The sequence below is a fragment of the Oncorhynchus mykiss genome, chromosome 14 (genome assembly GCF_013265735.2).
Source record: "Oncorhynchus mykiss isolate Arlee chromosome 14, USDA_OmykA_1.1, whole genome shotgun sequence".
Classification (NCBI taxonomy): Eukaryota; Metazoa; Chordata; class Actinopteri; order Salmoniformes; family Salmonidae; genus Oncorhynchus; species Oncorhynchus mykiss.
This window is the reverse complement of record NC_048578.1, coordinates 242,804-261,430: the sequence shown is the minus strand read 5'-3', so window position 1 is coordinate 261,430 and position 18,627 is coordinate 242,804. Positions and strand designations below refer to the sequence as shown.

Below are 18,627 nucleotides of genomic sequence, written 5' to 3'. Positions count from 1 at the left end.
GCTGTCTCTGTCTGTCTCTGTTTGTCTCTGTCTTTGTATCTGTCTCTGTCTGTCTCTGTCTGTCTCTGTCTCTCTGTCTCTCTGTCTGTCTGTTTCTGTCTCTGTCTGTCTCTCTCTGTCTCTCTGTCTCTGTCTCTGTCTCTCTGTCTATGTCTGTCTCTGTCTCTGTCTGTCTCTCTCTGTCTCTGTCTCTCTTTTTCTGTCTGCCTGTCTCTGTCTGTTTCTGTCTCTGTCTATCTATGTTTGCCTCTATCTCTATCTGTCTCTATGCCTGTCTCTCTGTCTCTGTCTGTCTCTGTCTGTCTCTGTCTGTCTCTGTCTGTCTCTGTCTGTCTCTGTGTGTCTGTGTCTGTCTGTCTCTGTCTCTCTGTCTATCTCTCTCTCTGTCTGTCTCTTTCTGTCTCTCTCTCTCTGTCTGTTTCTGTCTCTGTCTGTCTCTCTCTGTCTCTCTGTCTATGTCTGTCTCTGTCTGTCTCTCTCTGTCTCTGTCTCTCTTTCTCTGTCTGTCTGTCTCTGACTGTTGCTGTCTCTGTCTCTCTATGTTTGTCTCTGTCTCTGTCTGTCTCTGTCTGTCTCTGTGTCTGTCTGTGTCTGTCTGTCTCTGTCTCTCTGTCTCTGTCTGTCTCTGTCTGTCTATGTCTGTTTCTGTCTCTCTCTGTCTCTCTCTGTCTCTGTCTCTCTATGTCTCTCTGTCTCTGTCTCTGTGTCTGTCTCAGTCTCTCTGTGTCTGTCTCTGTCTATCTGTGTCTGTCTCTGTCTCGCTGTCTGTCTCTCTGTCTCTCCCTGTCTTTGTCTGTCTCTCTCTTTCTCTGTCTCTCTCTGTCTCTTTCTGTCTCTTTCTGTCTCTGTCTCTCTGTCTGTCTCTGTCTGTCTATGTCTGTTTCTGTCTCTATCTGTCTCTCTCTGTCTCTCTGTCGGCCTTTGTCTGTCTCTGTCTCTCTCTGTCTCTGTCTCTCTGTCTCTCTGTCTCTGTCTCTGTGTCTGTCTCTGTCTCTCTGTGTCTGTCTCTGTCTATCTGTGTCTGTCTCTGTCTCTCTGTCTGTCTCTCTGTCTCTCCCTGTCTTTGTCTGTCTCTCTCTCTTTCTCTGTCTCTCTCTGTCACTCTGTGTCTGTCTCTTTCTGTCTCTGACTGTCTTTCTGTCTGTCTCTGACTCTCTCTGTCTGTCTCTGTCTGTCTCTGTCTGTCTCTGTGTCTGTCTGTGTCTGTCTGTCTCTGTCTCTCTGTCTCTGTCTGTCTCTGTCTGTCTATGTCTGTTTCTGTCTCTCTCTGTCTCTCTCTGTCTCTGTCTCTCTATGTATCTGTCTCTCTGTCTCTGTCTCTGTCTCTGTGTCTGTCTCAGTCTCTCTGTGTCTGTCTCTGTCTATCTGTCTGTCTCTGTCTCGCTGTCTGTCTCTCTGTCTCTCCCTGTCTTTGTCTGTCTCTCTCTTTCTCTGTCTCTCTCTGTCACTCTGTGTCTGTCTCTTTCTGTCTCTTTCTGTCTCTCTGTCTGTCTCTGTCTGTCTATGTCTGTTTCTGTCTCTATCTGTCTCTCTCTGTCTCTCTGTCGGCCTTTGTCTGTCTCTGTCTCTCTCTGTCTCTGTCTTTCTCTGTCTCTCTGTCTCTGTCTCTGTGTCTGTCTCTGTCTCTCTGTGTCTGTCTCTGTCTATCTGTGTCTGTCTCTGTCTCTCTGTCTGTCTCTCTGTCTCTCCCTGTCTTTGTCTGTCTCTCTCTTTCTCTGTCTCTCTCTGTCACTCTGTGTCTGTCTCTTTCTGTCAATGTCTGTCTCTGTCTCTGACTGTCTTTCTGTCTGTCTCTGACTGTCTCTTTCTGTCTCTGTCTTTCTCTGTTTTTTTCAGTCTCTGTCTGTCTGTCCGTCTGTCCATCTGTCCGTATGTCTGTGTCTCTCTCTCTCTCTCTCTCTCTCTCTCTCTCATATTGAGCAGTTCAATAATCCACTGTGAATTCATGCTAGGTTGGGTATTGTCTATTTATTAATTTTCCTTTACCTTTCTAAGATGCCACCCACTGGGTGTCATGTTTCACTGATCTCGTGGATATCAGTATGACACATAGCCTCACCTGCAGTTTAAAAGATAGACTTGTCTCTAGGTCATTCATAGATAGTTAGTTCAGCATTCCATACTTTACTTGAAAATGAAAGACTATGAAGAAATTACTTCCTTTTTGGGAGAATGGGGACCTTTCCAAAAGGTTATTTTTCTTCTGCTCAGTTTAAGCAGTATTCCCAATGGCTATGTTGGGATGGCCATGGTTTTCCTAGCAGATATCCCTCCACACCGGTGCAGGATCCCCCAGCTGAACTTCAGTGGTTTTGGACTGGATTTGAATTACTCCATACCATTACAGGAGGTAAAGGGAGAGGTCATTTTAAGTCGTTGTACTCGGTTTAAACAACAATTGGACTCTGCTACCGGCTTTGGGAATGAGACAGAGGGATGCCTGGATGGATGGGAATTCAGTAAAGAGCAATACAGGTCCACGATAGTGACAGAGGTAAAACATCCTTAGTAGTTTTTATATTCATGTTTCCCTGATCTGTGGAAATGTCTTCATAATCATTCTAACATTATGTCTACCCACAGTGGGATCTGGTGTGTGACAATGCATGGAAAACCCCTTTCACCGTCACAATATTCTTTTTTGGGGTGCTGTCCGGGTCTTTTTTGTCTGGGATCATCTCCGATAGGTACGTGTTCCGATCTAAACACTACCATCTCATTAGATCCCTCCACACATGATGTGACTTGACAAACAGCGGTGGGATTTACTTTACTGTAGGCAGCTTTAATGGGGAACCAGTAAGACATGTTGAGAAATATATTTGATCAAAAAGTTTGCCAATGGATGTGGTGGATCAGGCTAGTTGTTCACTACATGAGTAAAAAGTTAGTGAAAACACAGTGATCGATCAATTGTTTATTTGTTTACATTTTTATTGCAGCCTCCATCTCTAGAACTTTACATCAAGTCATCCAGTGCATCAATAGTTTCTCAATATTCTACCATGATAATAACAGAGCAAGCAAGATCAAACATGTATTTCTCCTCAGGTATGGGAGGAGGTTCATTTTCTTTGCTACTTTGGCACTCCAGACCGTATTCAGTATACTCCAGGCTGCTGCCAACAGCTGGGAGTTGTTCTGTGCCTTATACTTTATCGTTGGGATGGGACAAATTGCCAATTACTGTGCTGCTTTCATACTTGGTGAGTAAGGTCATATACAACTTCCACAACAGTAAAAACAGAATGCAATAACTTGAATGATATCAGGCAAAATCCTAAGTGTTTGAGAATGTTGTGAGGTATTGAGCGTTTCCTATATTTATGTCCTTAACCTTTAGGTTCTGAGCTTCTTATCAGAAATGTACGCATCAACTTTGCCTCACTGGGGGTCTCTATGTGCTATGCAATCGGATACACCGCTCTGCCAATGTTTGCCTGGTTCATCCGTAGCTGGAGGATTCTGCTGATAGCCCTGTCTATACCTGGATTTCTTTATATCCCACTTTGGTGGTGAGTATGAGTTAGGTACAGTAATCTCCTTGTCCTTTTTGTGTGACAACAGATGTCCTCATCACACACAGTGTTTGGGTACTTTACTCCTTGTCTCCTCTGTTAGGTATATCCCTGAGTCTCCACGGTGGCTGTTGTCTCAGGGCAGGGTAAAGGAGGCAGAGGACATCATACGAGCTGCAGCAAGAAAGAACGGCATCACTCCTCCAGACGTCATATTCAAACCGGAAGACTGTGAACAACTCATGGTACAGTAGTTAGCTACAGTCTGTTTTGAAATGTATGGATGTAGGAAATGTGTGTCAAATCCAAGAGATTGACAACCAAAGTGTTTTGCAGATATAATACCATGTGCGCGCAAAAGAGAAGCAAGTTCAGAGGGACCTAAAGTCTTCTTTCAGCTTATATCCAGACAGGGGTGGAAAAAGAACCCATACTTAAGTAAAGAAACATAAAAAGAAAATGACTCATGTAAAAATGAAAGTCACCCAGTAAAATACTACTTGAGTGTAAAAGTATCTGGTTTTAAATACACTTAATATCAAAAGAAAATGCAATTGCTAAAATATACTTAACCTCTAGCGTCGAGCAATCCCGTATGCGGGAGCGTAATCATAGCCTCAAGCTCATTACCATAACACAACGTTTCCTATTCATGAAAATCGCAAATGAAATGAAATAAATATATTGAAACACAAGCTTAGCCTTTTGTTAACAACACTGTCATCTCAGATTTTCAAAATATGCTTTAACCAAAGCTACACAAGCATTTGTGTAAGAGTATTGATAGCCTAGCATAGCATTAAGCCTAGCATTCAGCAGGCAACATTTTCACAAAAACAAGAAAAGCATTCAAATAAAATAATTTACCTTTGAAGAACTTCGGATGTTTTCAATGACGAGACTCTCAGTTAGATAGCAAATGTTCATTTTTTCCCAAAAGATTATTTGTGTAAGAGAAATAGCTCCGTTTTGTTCATCACGTTTGGCTAAGAAAAAAAAATGAAAATGCAGTCACTTACAACGCCAAACTTTTTTCCAAATTAGCTCCATAATATCGACAGAAACATGGCAAACGTTGTTTAGAATCAATCCTCAAGGTGTTTTTCACATATCTATTCGATAATCTATCAGTGGTGGCAGCTGGCTTCTCATCGGAAGAAAACTGAAAAATACTGCAGCTGGAGATTACGCAATAATTGCAACGGAGGACACCAAGCGACCACCTGGTAAATGTAGTCTCTTATGGTCAATCTTCCAATGATATTCCTACAAATACGTCACAATGCTGCAGACACCTTGGGGAAAACGTGGAAAAGGTAAGCTGACTCCTAGCTCCTCCACAGCCATATAAGGAGTCATTGCCATGAGGCAAGGTTTGAGGCAAGAGGCAAGGTTTAAAAAAATGCGGCACTTCCTGATTGGATTTCTATCTGGATTTTTTCTGTAACATCAATTCTGTGGCACTCATAGACAATATCTTTGCAGTTTTGGAAACGTCAGAGTGTTTTCTTTCCAAAGCTGTCAATTATATGCATAGTCGAGCATCTTTTCGTGACAAAATATCTTGTTTAAAACTGGAATGTTTTTCATCCAAAAATTAAAAGAGCGCCCCCTATATCAAAGAAGTTAAGTGCCAAAAGTAAAAGTATACAGTGCCTTCGGAAAGTATTCAGACCCCTTGACTTCTCCAACATTTTGTTAAGTCACAGCCTTATTCTAAAATTGATTTAAATCGTTTTTTCCCTCGTCAATCTACACACAATATCCCAAGTTTTTACAAATGTTTGCTAATTTCTGAAAATTAAAACTGATATCACATCTACATACGTATTCAGACCCTCTACTCAGTACTTTTTTGAAGCACCTTTGGCAGCGAATACAGCATTGAGTCTTAAAAAAAATGGTACCTTTATTTAACTAGGCAAGTCAGTTAAGAACAAATTCTTAATTTCAATGACGGGTTAACTGCCTGTTCAGGGGCAGAAGGACAGATTCATACCTTGTCAGCTCGGGGATTTGAACATGAAACCTTTCGGTTACTAGTCCAATGCTCTAACCACTAGGCTACCCTGCTGCCTCTTCTTGGGTATGACGCTACAAGCTTTGGCACACCTGTATTAGGGCAGTTTCTCCCATTCTTTTCTGCAGATCTTCTTAAGCTCTGTCAGGTTAGACGGGGAGCGTTACTGCACAGCTTTCTTCAGGTCTCTCCAGAGACGTTCGATTGAGTTCCAGTCCGGGCTAAGGCTGGGAAACTCAAGAACATTCAGAGACTTGTCTCGAAGCCACACCTGCGTTGTTTTGGCTGTGTGCTTAGGGTCGTTGTCCAGTCTGAGGTCCTGAGCTCTCTGGAGCAGGTTTTCATCAAGGATCGCTCTGTACTTTGCTCCATTCATCTTTGCCTCGATCCTGACCAGTCTCCCAGGCCCTGCCACTGAAAAACTTCCCCACAGCATGATGCTGCCACCACCGTGCCTCACCATAGAGATGGTGCCAGGTTTACACCAGATGTGACGCTTGGCTTTCAGGCCAAAGGGTTCAATCTTGGTTTCATCAGACCAGAGAATCTTTTGGAGCTTTTGGCAAGCTGCAAGCGGGCTGTCATGTGCGTTTTACGTCTGGCCCCCTCTACCATAAAGGCCTGATAGGTGGAGTGTTGCAGAGATTTAAAAATATATATATTTTTAAACTTATATTTAACTAGGCAAGTCAGTTAACTTCTTCGATATAGGGGGCGCTCTTTAAATTTTTGGATAAAAAAACCTAACCATTTTAAACAAGATATTTTGTCACGAAAAGATGCTCGACTATGCATATAATTGATAGCTTTGGAAAGAAAACACTGACGTTTCCATGCTAGCTATCAATACTCTTACACAAATGCTTGTGTAGCTATGGTTGAAAGCATATTTTGAAAATCTGAGATGACAGTGTTGTTAACAAAAGGCTAAGCTTGTTAGTGAATATATTTATTTCATTTCATTTGCGATTTTCATGAATAGTTAACGTTGCGTTATGGTAATGAAGCTTGAGGCTATGATTACGCTCCCGGATACGGGATTGCTCGACGCAAGAAGTTAAGAACAAATTATTATTTTCAATTAACTTTCGGTTACTAGTCCAACAATCTAACCACTAGGCTACCTGCCACCGCTAGAACCTTCTTGCCCTTCTAGAAGTTACTCCCATCTCCACAGAGGAACTCTCGAGCTCTGTCAGACTATCACCTCCCTGGCCAAGGACCTTCCCCCCCGATTGCTCAGTTTGGTTGGGCGGCCAGCTCAAGGAAGAGTCTTGGTGGTTTTAAACTTATTCCATTTACGAATGATGGAGGCCACTGTGTTCATAGGAACGTTCAAATGCAACAGACATTTTTTGGTACCCTTCCACAGATCTGTACCTCGACATAATCCTGTCTCATGGCTTGGTTTTAGCTCTGACACGTAATGTCAACTGTGGGACCTTTTAATAGACAGGTGTGTGTCTTTCCAAATCATGTCCAATCAATTGAATTTACCACAGGTGGACTCCAATCAAGTTGTAGAGACATCTTAAGGATGCTAAATTTCAAGTCTTATTGCAGAAGGTCTGAATACTTATGTAAATAACACATTTCTGTGTTTTGTCTTTTATAAATTTGGAAACATTTTGAAAATCTTTAGCTTTTTCATCATGGGATATTGTGCGTTGATTGCGGAGGATTCTTTTTTTCCAAAATGTGGAAAAAGTCAAGGGGTCTGAAAACTTTCTGAAGGCACTGTCAATCATTTCAAATTCCTAATTTTAAGCAAACCAGATGTTCTTGTTTTTATTTTAGTTTACAGATAGCCAGGGGCACACTCCAACACTAAGTGTTTGTGTCCACCAGATCAGAGAGAGTACGGATTACCACAGATATTCTCTTGATAAGTCCGTGAATTTGATCATTTTCCTGTCTTGCGATGCATTCAAAATGTAACGGGTACTTTTGGGTGTCAGGAAAAATGTATGGAGTAAAAAGTATATTATTTTCATTAGGAATGTAGTGTGGTAGAAGTGAAAGTTGTAAAAAATGTAAATGGTAATATCCACATACCGCAAAAAATGGCTTAAGTAGTACTTTAAAGAGTATGTCTCCTTTATTAAGCACTTTACACCACTGCATCCAGAAAATAAACCTTGTGAAATACATTACTACAGCAGGTAATTACTAGAGCACAGTAAATGTTGGCAAAGACCTTGGCTGATCTCCCTAGACCAATCTAAAGACATTAACTGTCATTAATCAAATACACTGATAAGTCAAGGTGTCTTGCTTAGTGACTTATATTTGTCTATGCATTTGTCTTTATTCAGCTGTGTGTGTTATTAGAATGTGTGTGTTAATCAATTTGCCATTTGATAATTACATCCAATATTGGTCTGAAAAATCTATTACTAACATCCAACCTCATATTTTGGGTGTGTTTCTAGGAAAACAAGGAAAGTCAGCGACTGTACACATGGCTGGATCTCATCAAAACAACTAACATAAGGAACATCACACTCATCAGCATTATCATTTGGTAAAAACTAATTCCACTGACAAAAAAATACTAATTCCACTGACATGTTAACCATTTTCCTCTAATTAAAAGATTTTTCATTTCTTAAAGTTATCTAATCTTCTACCCAGGATTGTCATATCCATGACTTACTATGGGATGTCCCTAAACACCCCCAACATGGATGGAGACCCTTATTTCAACTGTTTGGTGGCTGCATCCTCTGAATTTCTGGGTTATGGAAGTATCTGGTTATTTATACGCTACACTCCACGGAGATTCACTCTTCCCTTCACCATGATCCTCTCTGGGACCCTGCTTCTGATCATCAAGTTTATCCCTCAAGGTATGAACCCTCCCACCACACGGCCATTTCCAATTGGTCAATATTTGATATAACTTTGCAAGATTGTAGACCACATCAACAGTAACTGGCATTCCATCATTGGCACTGATTCATTTGATAACATCACAATGTTGACAAAAGGTTTTCCTAGTAATTATTTACATACTTTAGACATGTCAATTCTCTTTCAAGTTTCAAAGTTAATTTGCCACGTGCACAAGATACAACAGATTTACCGTTAGTACTCTTTCCAAACAATGCGGCGATAATAATAATAAGATAATAATAGAATCTAGAAGAAGAAGAACATTTTAGTAAGAAAAAAGTAAGAACTACGATGAGAATGAAAGAACACAAGAATGCAAGGTCGGTGCCAGTACCCTATTCAATGTGTAGGGTTACCGGAGTGGTGAGGTGGGTTCATACATACAGTTACTGGGAGAAGGATACACATGTAAAGAGGGCTGAAAAGTGACAGGTAGTAGCAGGAATATATACAGTTGAAGTCGGAACTTAGGTTGGAGTCATTAAAACTCATTTTTCAACCTATACAAACTTTGTGCATGACACAAGTCATTTTTCCAACAATTGTTGACAGATGATTTCACTTAAGGGTACACATTCATCTGTACAAACAATAGTACGCAAGTATTAACACCATGAGACCACACAGCCGTCATATTGCTAAGGGAGGAGACGCGTTCTGTCTCCTAGAGATGAACATACTTTGGTGCGAAAAGTGCAAATCAATCCCAGAACAGCAGCAAAGGACATTGTGAAGATGCTGGAGGAAACAGGTACAAAAGCATCTATATCCACAGTAAAACAAGTCCTATATCGACATAACCTGAAAGGCCGCTCAGCAAGGAAGAAGCCACTGCTCCAAAACCACCATAAAAAAGCCATACTATGGTTTGCAACTGCAAAGATCATCGTTTTTGGAGATAGGTCCTCTGGTCTGATGAAACAAAAATAGAACTGTTCGACCATAATGACCATCATTATGTTTGGAGGAGAAATGGAGAGGCTTGCAAGCCGAAGAACACCATCCCAACCGTGAAGCACAGGGTTGACAGCATCATGTTGTGGGGGTGTTTTTCTGCAGGAGGGACTGGTGCACTTCACAAAATAGATGGCTGCACGAGGTAGGAAAATTATGTGAATATATTGAAGCAACATCTAAAGACATCAGTCATGAAGTTACAGCTTGGTCGCAAATGGGTCTTCCAAACAATGAACACAAGCATACTTCCAAAGTTATGACAAAATGGCTTTAAGGACAACAAAGTCAAGGTATTGGAGTGGCCATCACAAAGCCCTATATAAAATGTGTGGGCAGAACTGAAAAAGTGTGTGCGAGCAAGGAGGCCTACAAACCTGGCTCAGTTACACCAGCTCTGTCAGGAGGAATGGGCCAAAATTCACCCAACTTATTGTGGGAAGCTTGTGGAAGGCTACCCGAAACATTTGACCCAAGGTAAACAATTTAAAGGCAATGCTACCAAATACTAATTGAGTGTATGCAAACTTCTGACCCACTGGGAATATGATGAAAGAAATAAAAGCTGAAATAAATCATTCTCTCTACTATTATTCTGACATTTCACATTCTTACAATAAAGTGATGATCCTAACTGACCTAAAACAGGGAATTCTTACTTGGATTATATGTCAGGAATTGTGAAAAACTGAGTTCAAATGTATTTGGCTAAGGTGTATGTAATCTTCCGACTTCAACAATAAATACATATTGTAATATACGGATGGCAATATATACATGTAAACAGGAGTAATATTGACCAGTATCATGATAAATACTAACAGTAATGCCAATCAATAATCAATGGACAGGATCATAATGGAGTAATAATCGAATCAATAATCATTTTAGCAGCGACGTAGGTTGTGTCTGTGTGTGACTAGAGACCTGTGGATGGGCAAAGAGTCAGTGTGGATAGTCTGTAGGAGAGGGAGAGAAGTAGTTGTTAGACATTTAACTTCTTATGGCTGCAATCCTGTTAATGGGAGCGATATGACAACAGCCAGTGAAAGTGCAGGGCGCCAATTTCAAAACGGCAAAAATCTCATAATTAAAATTCCTCAAACATACATGTATCTCATACCATTTTAAAGCTAATCTGTTTGTTAATCCCAACACAGTGTCCGATTTCAAATATGCTTTACAGCAAAAGCACCACAAACGATTATGTTAGGTCACCACACAGCCACAGAAAAACACAGCCATTTTTTTCCAGACAAAGAAAGGAGTTTCAAAAAGCACAAATAGATTATAGAATTAATCACTAACCTTTGATGATCTTCATCAGATGACACTAATAGGACTTCATGTTACACAATACATGTATGTTTTGTTTGATAAAGTTCATATTTATCCAAATATGAGTTTACATTGGCGCGTTACATTCACTAGTTCCAAAAACATCCAGTGATTTTGCATAGCCACATCATCCAACAGAAATACTCATCATAAATGTAGATTATAATACAAGTTATACACATGGAATTATAGATATACCTCTCCTTAATGCAACAGCTGTGTCTGATTTCAAAAACACTTTACGGAGTAAGCCAGCCATGCAATAATCTGAGACAGCGCTCAGAAAAATAGTCAAAATAGACGCCATGTTGACGTCAACATAAACAAGAAATTACATGATACATATTCCCTTTCCTTTGATGATCTACATCAGAAAGCACTCCAGGAATCCCAGGTCCACAATAAATGTTTGTTTTGTTCGATAATGTCCGTTATTTATGTCCAAATACCTTCTTTTGTTAGCGGTATACATATCCAAATCATTCTGGTCAGCGTTACGTCAGAAAAAAACGTATAAAAGTTATATTACAGGTCGAAGAAACATTTCAAACTAAGTACAGAATCAATCATTAGGATGTTTTTAACATATAGCTTCAATAAAGTTCCAACCGGACTATTCCTTTGTGTCTTCATGAGCAATGGAACGCAAAGTGGATACTATGAAGAATGAGTGTGATCAGAAAATGGCTGACTGCCAGACACATGATTGATTCTGCTCTCATTCACTCCCACAACACAGCAGAGGTCTCATTCAAATTTCTATAGATGGTTGACATCTAGTGGAACCCCTAAGGCAGTGCAACATCATTAATATCTCAAGGCGAATTCATTGAGGACTGCGGTGAATACATACAAACCTCAGATTTCCCACTTCCAGGTTGGATTTTTCTCAGATTGCCTGCCATATGAGTTCTGTTATACTCACAGACATCATTCAAACAGTTTTAGAAACTTCAGAGTGTTTTCTATCCAATACTACTAATAATATGCATTTATTAGCATCTGGGACAGAGTAGGAGGCGATTCACTCTGGGAACGCTATTCATCCAAAAGTGAAAATGCTGCCCCCTATCCCAAAAAGGTTAATAAAATGCAAGGTTTTCTTTATTTGGGGAAGCTGCGAACCCCGAAACATATTCCATTCAGAGCTAGCAAAGCAGTTCTGCAACATAGCCTCTAATTCGGAGGACCATTTCTATACGGAGCGTTTCACAGGTACTTCCTGTTTGAGCTTCTGTATAGGGACATCTGATTTGCTGAAGGGGGGACAAAGAAGGGCCTTATAAAGTGCCTTCAGAAAGTAATCATACCCCTTGACTTATACCACATTTTGTTGCGTTACAGCCTGAATTCAAAATTGATTAAATGTGTGGATCCCCCCCCGTCTACACACAACACCCTATAATGACAAAGGGATAACCTTTTTTTTTAAATTTTGTACTGAATGTACTGAAAATGTACTGGAAATGAAATACAGATATATATCTAATTTACATAACTATTTACACCCCTGAGTAAATACTTTGTAGAATCAACTTTGGCAGCAATTACAGCTGTGAGTCTTTCTAGGTAAGCCTCCAAGAGGGTTCCACAAATTGTTTGTTGATCATTGCTAGACAACCATTTTCAGGTCTTGCCATAGATCTTCAAGTAGATCTAAGTCAAGACTGTAACTCGGCCACACAGGGACATTCATTGTCTTCTTAGTAAGCAACTCCAGTATAAGTTTGGCCAAATTTTTGCCCCAGTGTCTGGTGGAAAGCAGACTGAACCATGTTTTCCTCTAGGATTTTGCCTGTGCTCAGCTCCGTAAAAAATAAATCCTTAAAAACTCCCCAGTCCTTAACAATTACAAGCATACCTATGACATGTTGCAGCCACCACTATGCTTGAACATTTGGAGAGTGGTACTCATTAATGTGTTGTATTGGATTTTTCCAAAACATAACAATTTGTATTCAGGACAAAAAGTGAATTGTTTTGCCACATTTTTTGTAGGATTAGTTTAGTGCCTTGTTGCAAACAGGATGTATGACTTGGAATATTTGTATATATTTGTATTTGTATATTTGTATCTGTACAGGCTTCCTTCCTTTCACTCTGTCAATTATGTTAGTGTTGTGGAGTACCTACAATGTTGTTGATCCATCCTGGTTGTTCTCCTATCGCAGGAATTAAACTTTGTAACTGTTTTAAAGTCCCATTGGCCTCATTGTGAAATCCCTGAGCGGTTTCCTTCCTCTCCGGCAACTGAGTTAGGAAGGATGCCTGTATCTTTGTAGTGACTGGATGTATTGATACACCATCGAATGTGAAATGAATAACTTCACCATGCTCAAAGGGATATTCAATGTAAATGTTTTTGTTTGTTTTACCCATCTATCAGTAGGTGCCCTTATTTGTTAACCAATGGAAAACCTCCCTGGTCTTTGTGGTTGAATCTGTGCATTAAATTCACTGTTCGACTGAGGGACATTACAGATAATTGTATGTGTGGGGCACAGAGATTGGGAAGTCGTTTAAAAATCATGTTAAACACTATTATTGCACACAGTGTCCATGCAACTTATTATGTGACATGTTAAGCAAATGTTTACTCCTGAACTTATTAAGGTTTGCCATAACAAAGGGGTAGAATACTTATTGACACAAGACATTGCAGATTTTTCTTTTTATTAATTTGTAAAAAAAACAATTCTACTTTGACATTATGGGGTATTTTGTGTAGGCCCGTGACAAACTATTTTGACCATTGTTAAATTCAAGCTGTAACACAACAAAATGTGGTAAAAGTCAAGGGGTTGAATACTTTCTGAAGGCACTGTATGCTTGCTTGTGGGATGAGTAACAGTGTTCTAGGACTTTATCATCCCTAGTTGTGAAGGAGACGTGTTGATAAAAGTTGGGCATCACATGTCTTAGTGAAGCAGAATTACAATTGCCGGAATTGCAATTCAAATCCCAAGCCATCTACTGCACGATAGATAGATAGATAGATAGATAGATAGATAGATAGATAGAAAAAAATAATCAGAACGACATAACAGCAATCCGTTGGTCATTTACTTGTCCAACGAAACTGGAAAGGTTTGTCTCAAACTGGCTAAAGATTGTTTGTGGTTTGTTGTTATTCTTCAGGAACGGACATTAAACTCTCAAAGGCACCTGCCCTTTTGGTAAGTCAGGAGATGGTAGATGTTTTTCCATCTTGAACTGAGCATACTGAGATGGCACACTGAGATGTCAGATATAATTTTTGAGATTTTAATGTAAAAAAATATATATATATACTTCCTGGGTTTAGCCAGTTTCACAAACATTTTAAGTTTATTTGGACAAGTACATTTGTTGGTATGTCTGCTAAGGGAAAAACAAAAGCAGAAAAAGCACGAAATGATATATCCCAAGACAGCCAAAAAGTTGTCCCATCAAAAAATGTGTTGAGATTTCAAAGATTTCACACTCTCCAGGCCAGTTGAATGCCCACATCACACTATAACTTCTGGACTGTTTAACTAGCGGAACAGTAAGACAAACATTGTGGGGCTCTGTCCTTGTGCTAGGACCACAAAATTCTGCTTGCTGCACACTGGAGTTCGAGTGTCTCTGGTTCGTCATTCTAGTCATCGGCCTACACTATATTTAACTTCGGGGGACCTTTTGTTTCTGTCCTTGTCAGACATGCACGCCCTGTCTCTCACCCTGGTGATGATTGGAAAAACAGGTGTCACTGGAGCATTTGGATTCCTCTATCTGTACGGCACAGAACTCTTCCCCACAGTGGTGCGCAATATGGCCTTGGGTGCCACCTCCATGGCTTCCAGAGTAGGTAGCACTGTGTCTCCATACATCGCCTACATGGGTGAGTCTCCAGTCCGTATGTCTGTTTTTTTTTTTTATCCCTGTGGGGACCAGAAGTCCTCACAAGGATAGTAAAACAAGGAAGCATTTTGGAAAAAGGCTATTTTGGGTTTAGGGTTAAAACAATTATGGTTAGGGGTCAGGTTTAGGTTTAGGGAAAATAAGATTTTGAATGGAATTACATTTTTTCGTCCCCACAAGGATAGTAATACCAAATGTGTGCATGTGTAGATTTGTCTAAAGATATGAAATAAAATTATTTGTGATTTGTGGATCAAAATAAAGTGTCACACTATCTTCTGATTGAAGGCACTTATAACAAGATACTACCCTACATTCTAATGGGAGGCACCACAGTCATCGCTGGTGTGTTGAGCTTGTTGCTACCAGAAACAAAAGGAGAACAACTACCAGAATTCATCAACCAGGTTAAACCCCTCAGATGGTAAGTTACTGGCTGACTAGATTTGCTTTGTCAGTCACATTCTGGCAGACAGATCTGTCGAGATAAACTACTGTAAGACATTTTACAGTTTTTCCTGTTATCCCACCTTCTTTAAACAAAGTCCTCTCTGCCCCTTAGCATGTGCACAAACAGGGCTTCTCGGGATGGCCAGAGGCAGAAAGGAAACGCACAAGTGGGGAATGAAGTCAACAACATCCAAGAGTGATTCTGCAAAGGCAAGCTGTATTGAAGATGTTTCCATAATTGTGTGTTTTGCTTAGTTTTAATGTCTTTGTAAATGTACTAATAAATTGAGAATGTTTAAAATATTATTGTACTGATTTATTTGTGCACTGAAGTGCTTCGGAACACAACAGATGACCATGAGGAATTTCAGTCTGGTATAGTCAATGATTAAAACCGCATTTTCTGCGACTGAAAAGAGCCTCCATAATAAACTCAAACAGTAGAAAATGTGTTTTGTTTATTTTTGGTCAGATTTAAGGAATGTGGAATGAACTTTTCCTTTTACATCATTGACAACCATACTCTAGTTTAAAGATGCTTAGAATTTCAGGGCAATTTAATTCACAACTTCAGGTTACTTAACATTTGAACACTTGAAGCGATTATCAGCACTTTTTTTAAATAAACACAGAATTGAAAACAATAACCACCACAACATGCCCACACCTGTCCATGAACGCACAAAAACACACAGTAGCCTCCCCTTTCAACAGGGTCATCACCAGAGCTTCCAACCATTCAGGGCTCAGTCCTGAAGTCCAGGGCTGAGGGGTTCATTTCCTGCAATACTACGTAATTTTACATGACTCGAGACATTACAATAATCTTTTTTTATAGCACACAAATGACAAACGACTCTGACATTTACATACTGAGATCAATAAAACGAATGACCCATGTATTACATGCCACCAATATCATAGGCCAATGAAATGAGTGGATAAACAGAATTTAGGCCGACAATATAAGGTGGAAATTACAGTCCACCAACTTTCCAGTGGCACTCACCTATTCAAACATTTTTCCAGCAATTGTATTTTGAAATATTGCAAAATACATTCTATCTGCTGCCTGCTATTCATTGACAATCACATCTCAACAATCAGCTGTGTTATATTTGCCCCACCCTGGCCTGGCTGCCCAATTACAGGATTCCCAACTGCAGACAAGGCCTATGTGCTCATAAAGTGACAATGTACAGCAATTTTTTTTAATTAGCTATTGATCATGTGTGGCTAAATTATGCTGGTGGAGTATTTTCAATGATTTAATACATTTTTATAGAGACAAGAGTAATTATAAAAATTGACAAATTTGTTTACTTTTATCTGCAGAACTTTAAGCACCTCTTCATGCAGCACATTGTTTTCTCTTCAAAAGATTGTAGTCAGTAGCCCATCAACACAATCGCACCCTGTCACGTTCATTGTAAGGAGGAGACATATGATATACACATGATATGCATACATCCTTCTTTTAATGAAGAAAGAACACTGAACAAACTAACAAAACAAACATGCCGCTATACAAAACGAGTGCTGACAGGCAACTATAAATAGATAATACATAAGAACCCACAAATACCCAAGGGAAATGTCTACCTAAATGTGGTCCCCAATCAGAGACAATGATAAATAGCTGCCTCTGATTGGGAACCAATTCAGGCCACCATAGACATACATATACCTAGACTTACAAAAACATCTAGATATAAAAAAGACAAAAACAAGACAAGACAAAACAAGCATATCCACCCTCGTCACACCCCGACCTAATCAAAAATAATAATGAAAACAGAGATAACTAAGGTCAGGGCGTGACACACCCTCGTTTGTGCTAGTATGTACAAAAAGTATTTCAGCAGATTTCATGTGTTTTGTGCATTTTTGTGTTGCTTCATTAGTGGGAGAATAAACATTGTTGTGCAACTTAATTTGTAGGACAAATACCATTTTTGCAGGGCAAACGTCAGAACAATCTTTCAAACGTTATTGGAGCAATGCATTTTGGGCAATGTAGTTCTACACTTTTTTTTGTGTCCCATATGTATTTATATATTTAAAAAAATGTGTTAACAACCCAATATTGTTAATCAACCAGGTCACCGAAATACTTTTAATATAATAGTAGCCTTATACATTTATTATTTGCTCTTTTTTTGCTTAATACTTTGGGATACTGGTGCTATGTTGGATTTTATGAAGGTTGCCAGATTGAAGTGAAAAGCTGTATTTGTCTTTTTTTTATGGTATCGATGAAGGTATTTGATTGGGGAGTGGGGATACATTTTCATGATGGGAAATGAACTCATCACATAAATGTGGGGAAACAGAAGACCTGCAAAACATGATCTATTTGGTTTAAATTCCCCTGGTGCAACTGCATGGTATTTGCAACTATAACGAGTTTGGACTATTATCAATTAAAACCTGTTAAGGATATGGCAGACATACGCCCCCTTTGGAGAGATTGGGTACCCCTAGTAAACTGGAAAAAAAATCTGTCAAAAATTGCTAATATATGCAAATGAAAATTATTATTGGATAGAAAACACTCTAAAGATTCTAAAACCGTTGGAATTATGTCTGTAAGTATAGCAGAACTCACAGGGCAGGCATTCTTCCAAACTAGTTTTTGTGGCCATGAAAGTTGGAGCAACTTTGACGTCATGGCCCCCACCCTTCCCAACGAGCTATGATTCTGGGGACACTTTCTATCTCTTCCGCTAGATGTCCTCTTTCATTAGAGCTTCAAATCGTTCAAATCCCGCGAGAATTGACCCTATGGGAGTGAAATTAGTGCGTGCCACGAGAGAATAGGCTGTGCGTATGGGCGCGAATTGGTCCCAGCCATTCCTTTGTTTCCAGCACTCAAGAGAAGGGCAGACGATGGCCGATTGAATTGAAGTTTGTTTTGCATGTCTAAAACATCATAAAGCTTGCTTCTGCACTTAGTTTGACCTGTTTAGTCGACATATAATGTGTAATTTTGAAGTTTTGATGCGCAACTTATCCGGACCAGAGGACGTTTTGGGTGCATTTCAGCTGATGTTATTAGCAGTAGCTAATACAAAGACGCAAGACTTGAAACCAAACGATGTATTGGGTAAGTATGAAGCCTTCCAGAACATTCTGAACGAAGACCATCGAAGGTAAGGGAATATTTATGCTTAAATCTGTGTTTCTGTTGACTCCAACATTACGTGGAAATGTAGCTTGGAACTGAGCGCTGTCTCAGCATATGGAATAGTGTGCGATTTCTGTAACGTTAAAAATAAATCTAACACAGCGGTTGCATAAAGAAGCAGTGTATCTTTCTAACTATATGTAGAACATGTATATTTAGTCAAAGTTTATGATGTCTATTTACGTTATCTTGCCGCGCTACATAGATTTCCTGCGGGCATTTTTGAGTAATTTCTGAAGGTGAACTCACTGTAAATGGACATTTATGGATATAAATGGCATATTATTGAAAAAAAAAAAATGTACTGTGTAATATGTCATATTACTGTCATCTGATGAAGATTTTCAAAAGGTTAGTGAGCGATTTATTTTTTAATCCTGCGT

The 18,627-nt window shown here is 39.6% G+C and overlaps 1 protein-coding gene across 2 annotated transcripts; it reads left to right on the top strand.

Annotated features, from left to right (window-relative positions):
- Positions 1-2,033: 2,033 nt before the first annotated feature.
- On the top strand, positions 2,034-15,360 carry LOC110488491 (solute carrier family 22 member 4). 2 transcript variants are annotated; one of them, XM_036942657.1, is made up of 10 exons: positions 2,034-2,494; positions 2,584-2,687; positions 3,052-3,206; positions 3,344-3,515; positions 3,622-3,763; positions 7,971-8,062; positions 8,173-8,387; positions 14,405-14,587; positions 14,896-15,031; positions 15,170-15,360. In XM_036942657.1, exons 1-10 carry the CDS (start codon positions 2,135-2,137, stop codon positions 15,255-15,257), a joined length of 1,647 nt encoding a protein of 548 aa, XP_036798552.1. In that variant the 5' UTR covers positions 2,034-2,134; the 3' UTR covers positions 15,258-15,360. The 2 variants fall into 2 exon arrangements, with proteins under 2 accessions (XP_036798552.1, XP_036798553.1); XM_036942658.1 differs by lacking the exon at positions 14,405-14,587.
- Positions 15,361-18,627: the final 3,267 nt, after the last annotated feature.

What these genes read in the sequence shown, in the direction of transcription:
- LOC110488491 (XM_036942657.1), top strand. Translation starts at nt 2,135, where the DNA reads ATGAAAGACTATGAAGAAATTACTTCCTTTTTGGGAGAATGGGGACCT. An exon ending in CTGTGCTGCTTTCATACTTG is followed by an intron (nt 3,207 to 3,343) that starts GTGAGTAAGGTC and finishes CTTAACCTTTAG; the next exon opens with GTTCTGAGCTTCTTATCAGA. An exon ending in AAGACTGTGAACAACTCATG is followed by an intron (nt 3,764 to 7,970) that starts GTACAGTAGTTA and finishes GTGTGTTTCTAG; the next exon opens with GAAAACAAGGAAAGTCAGCG.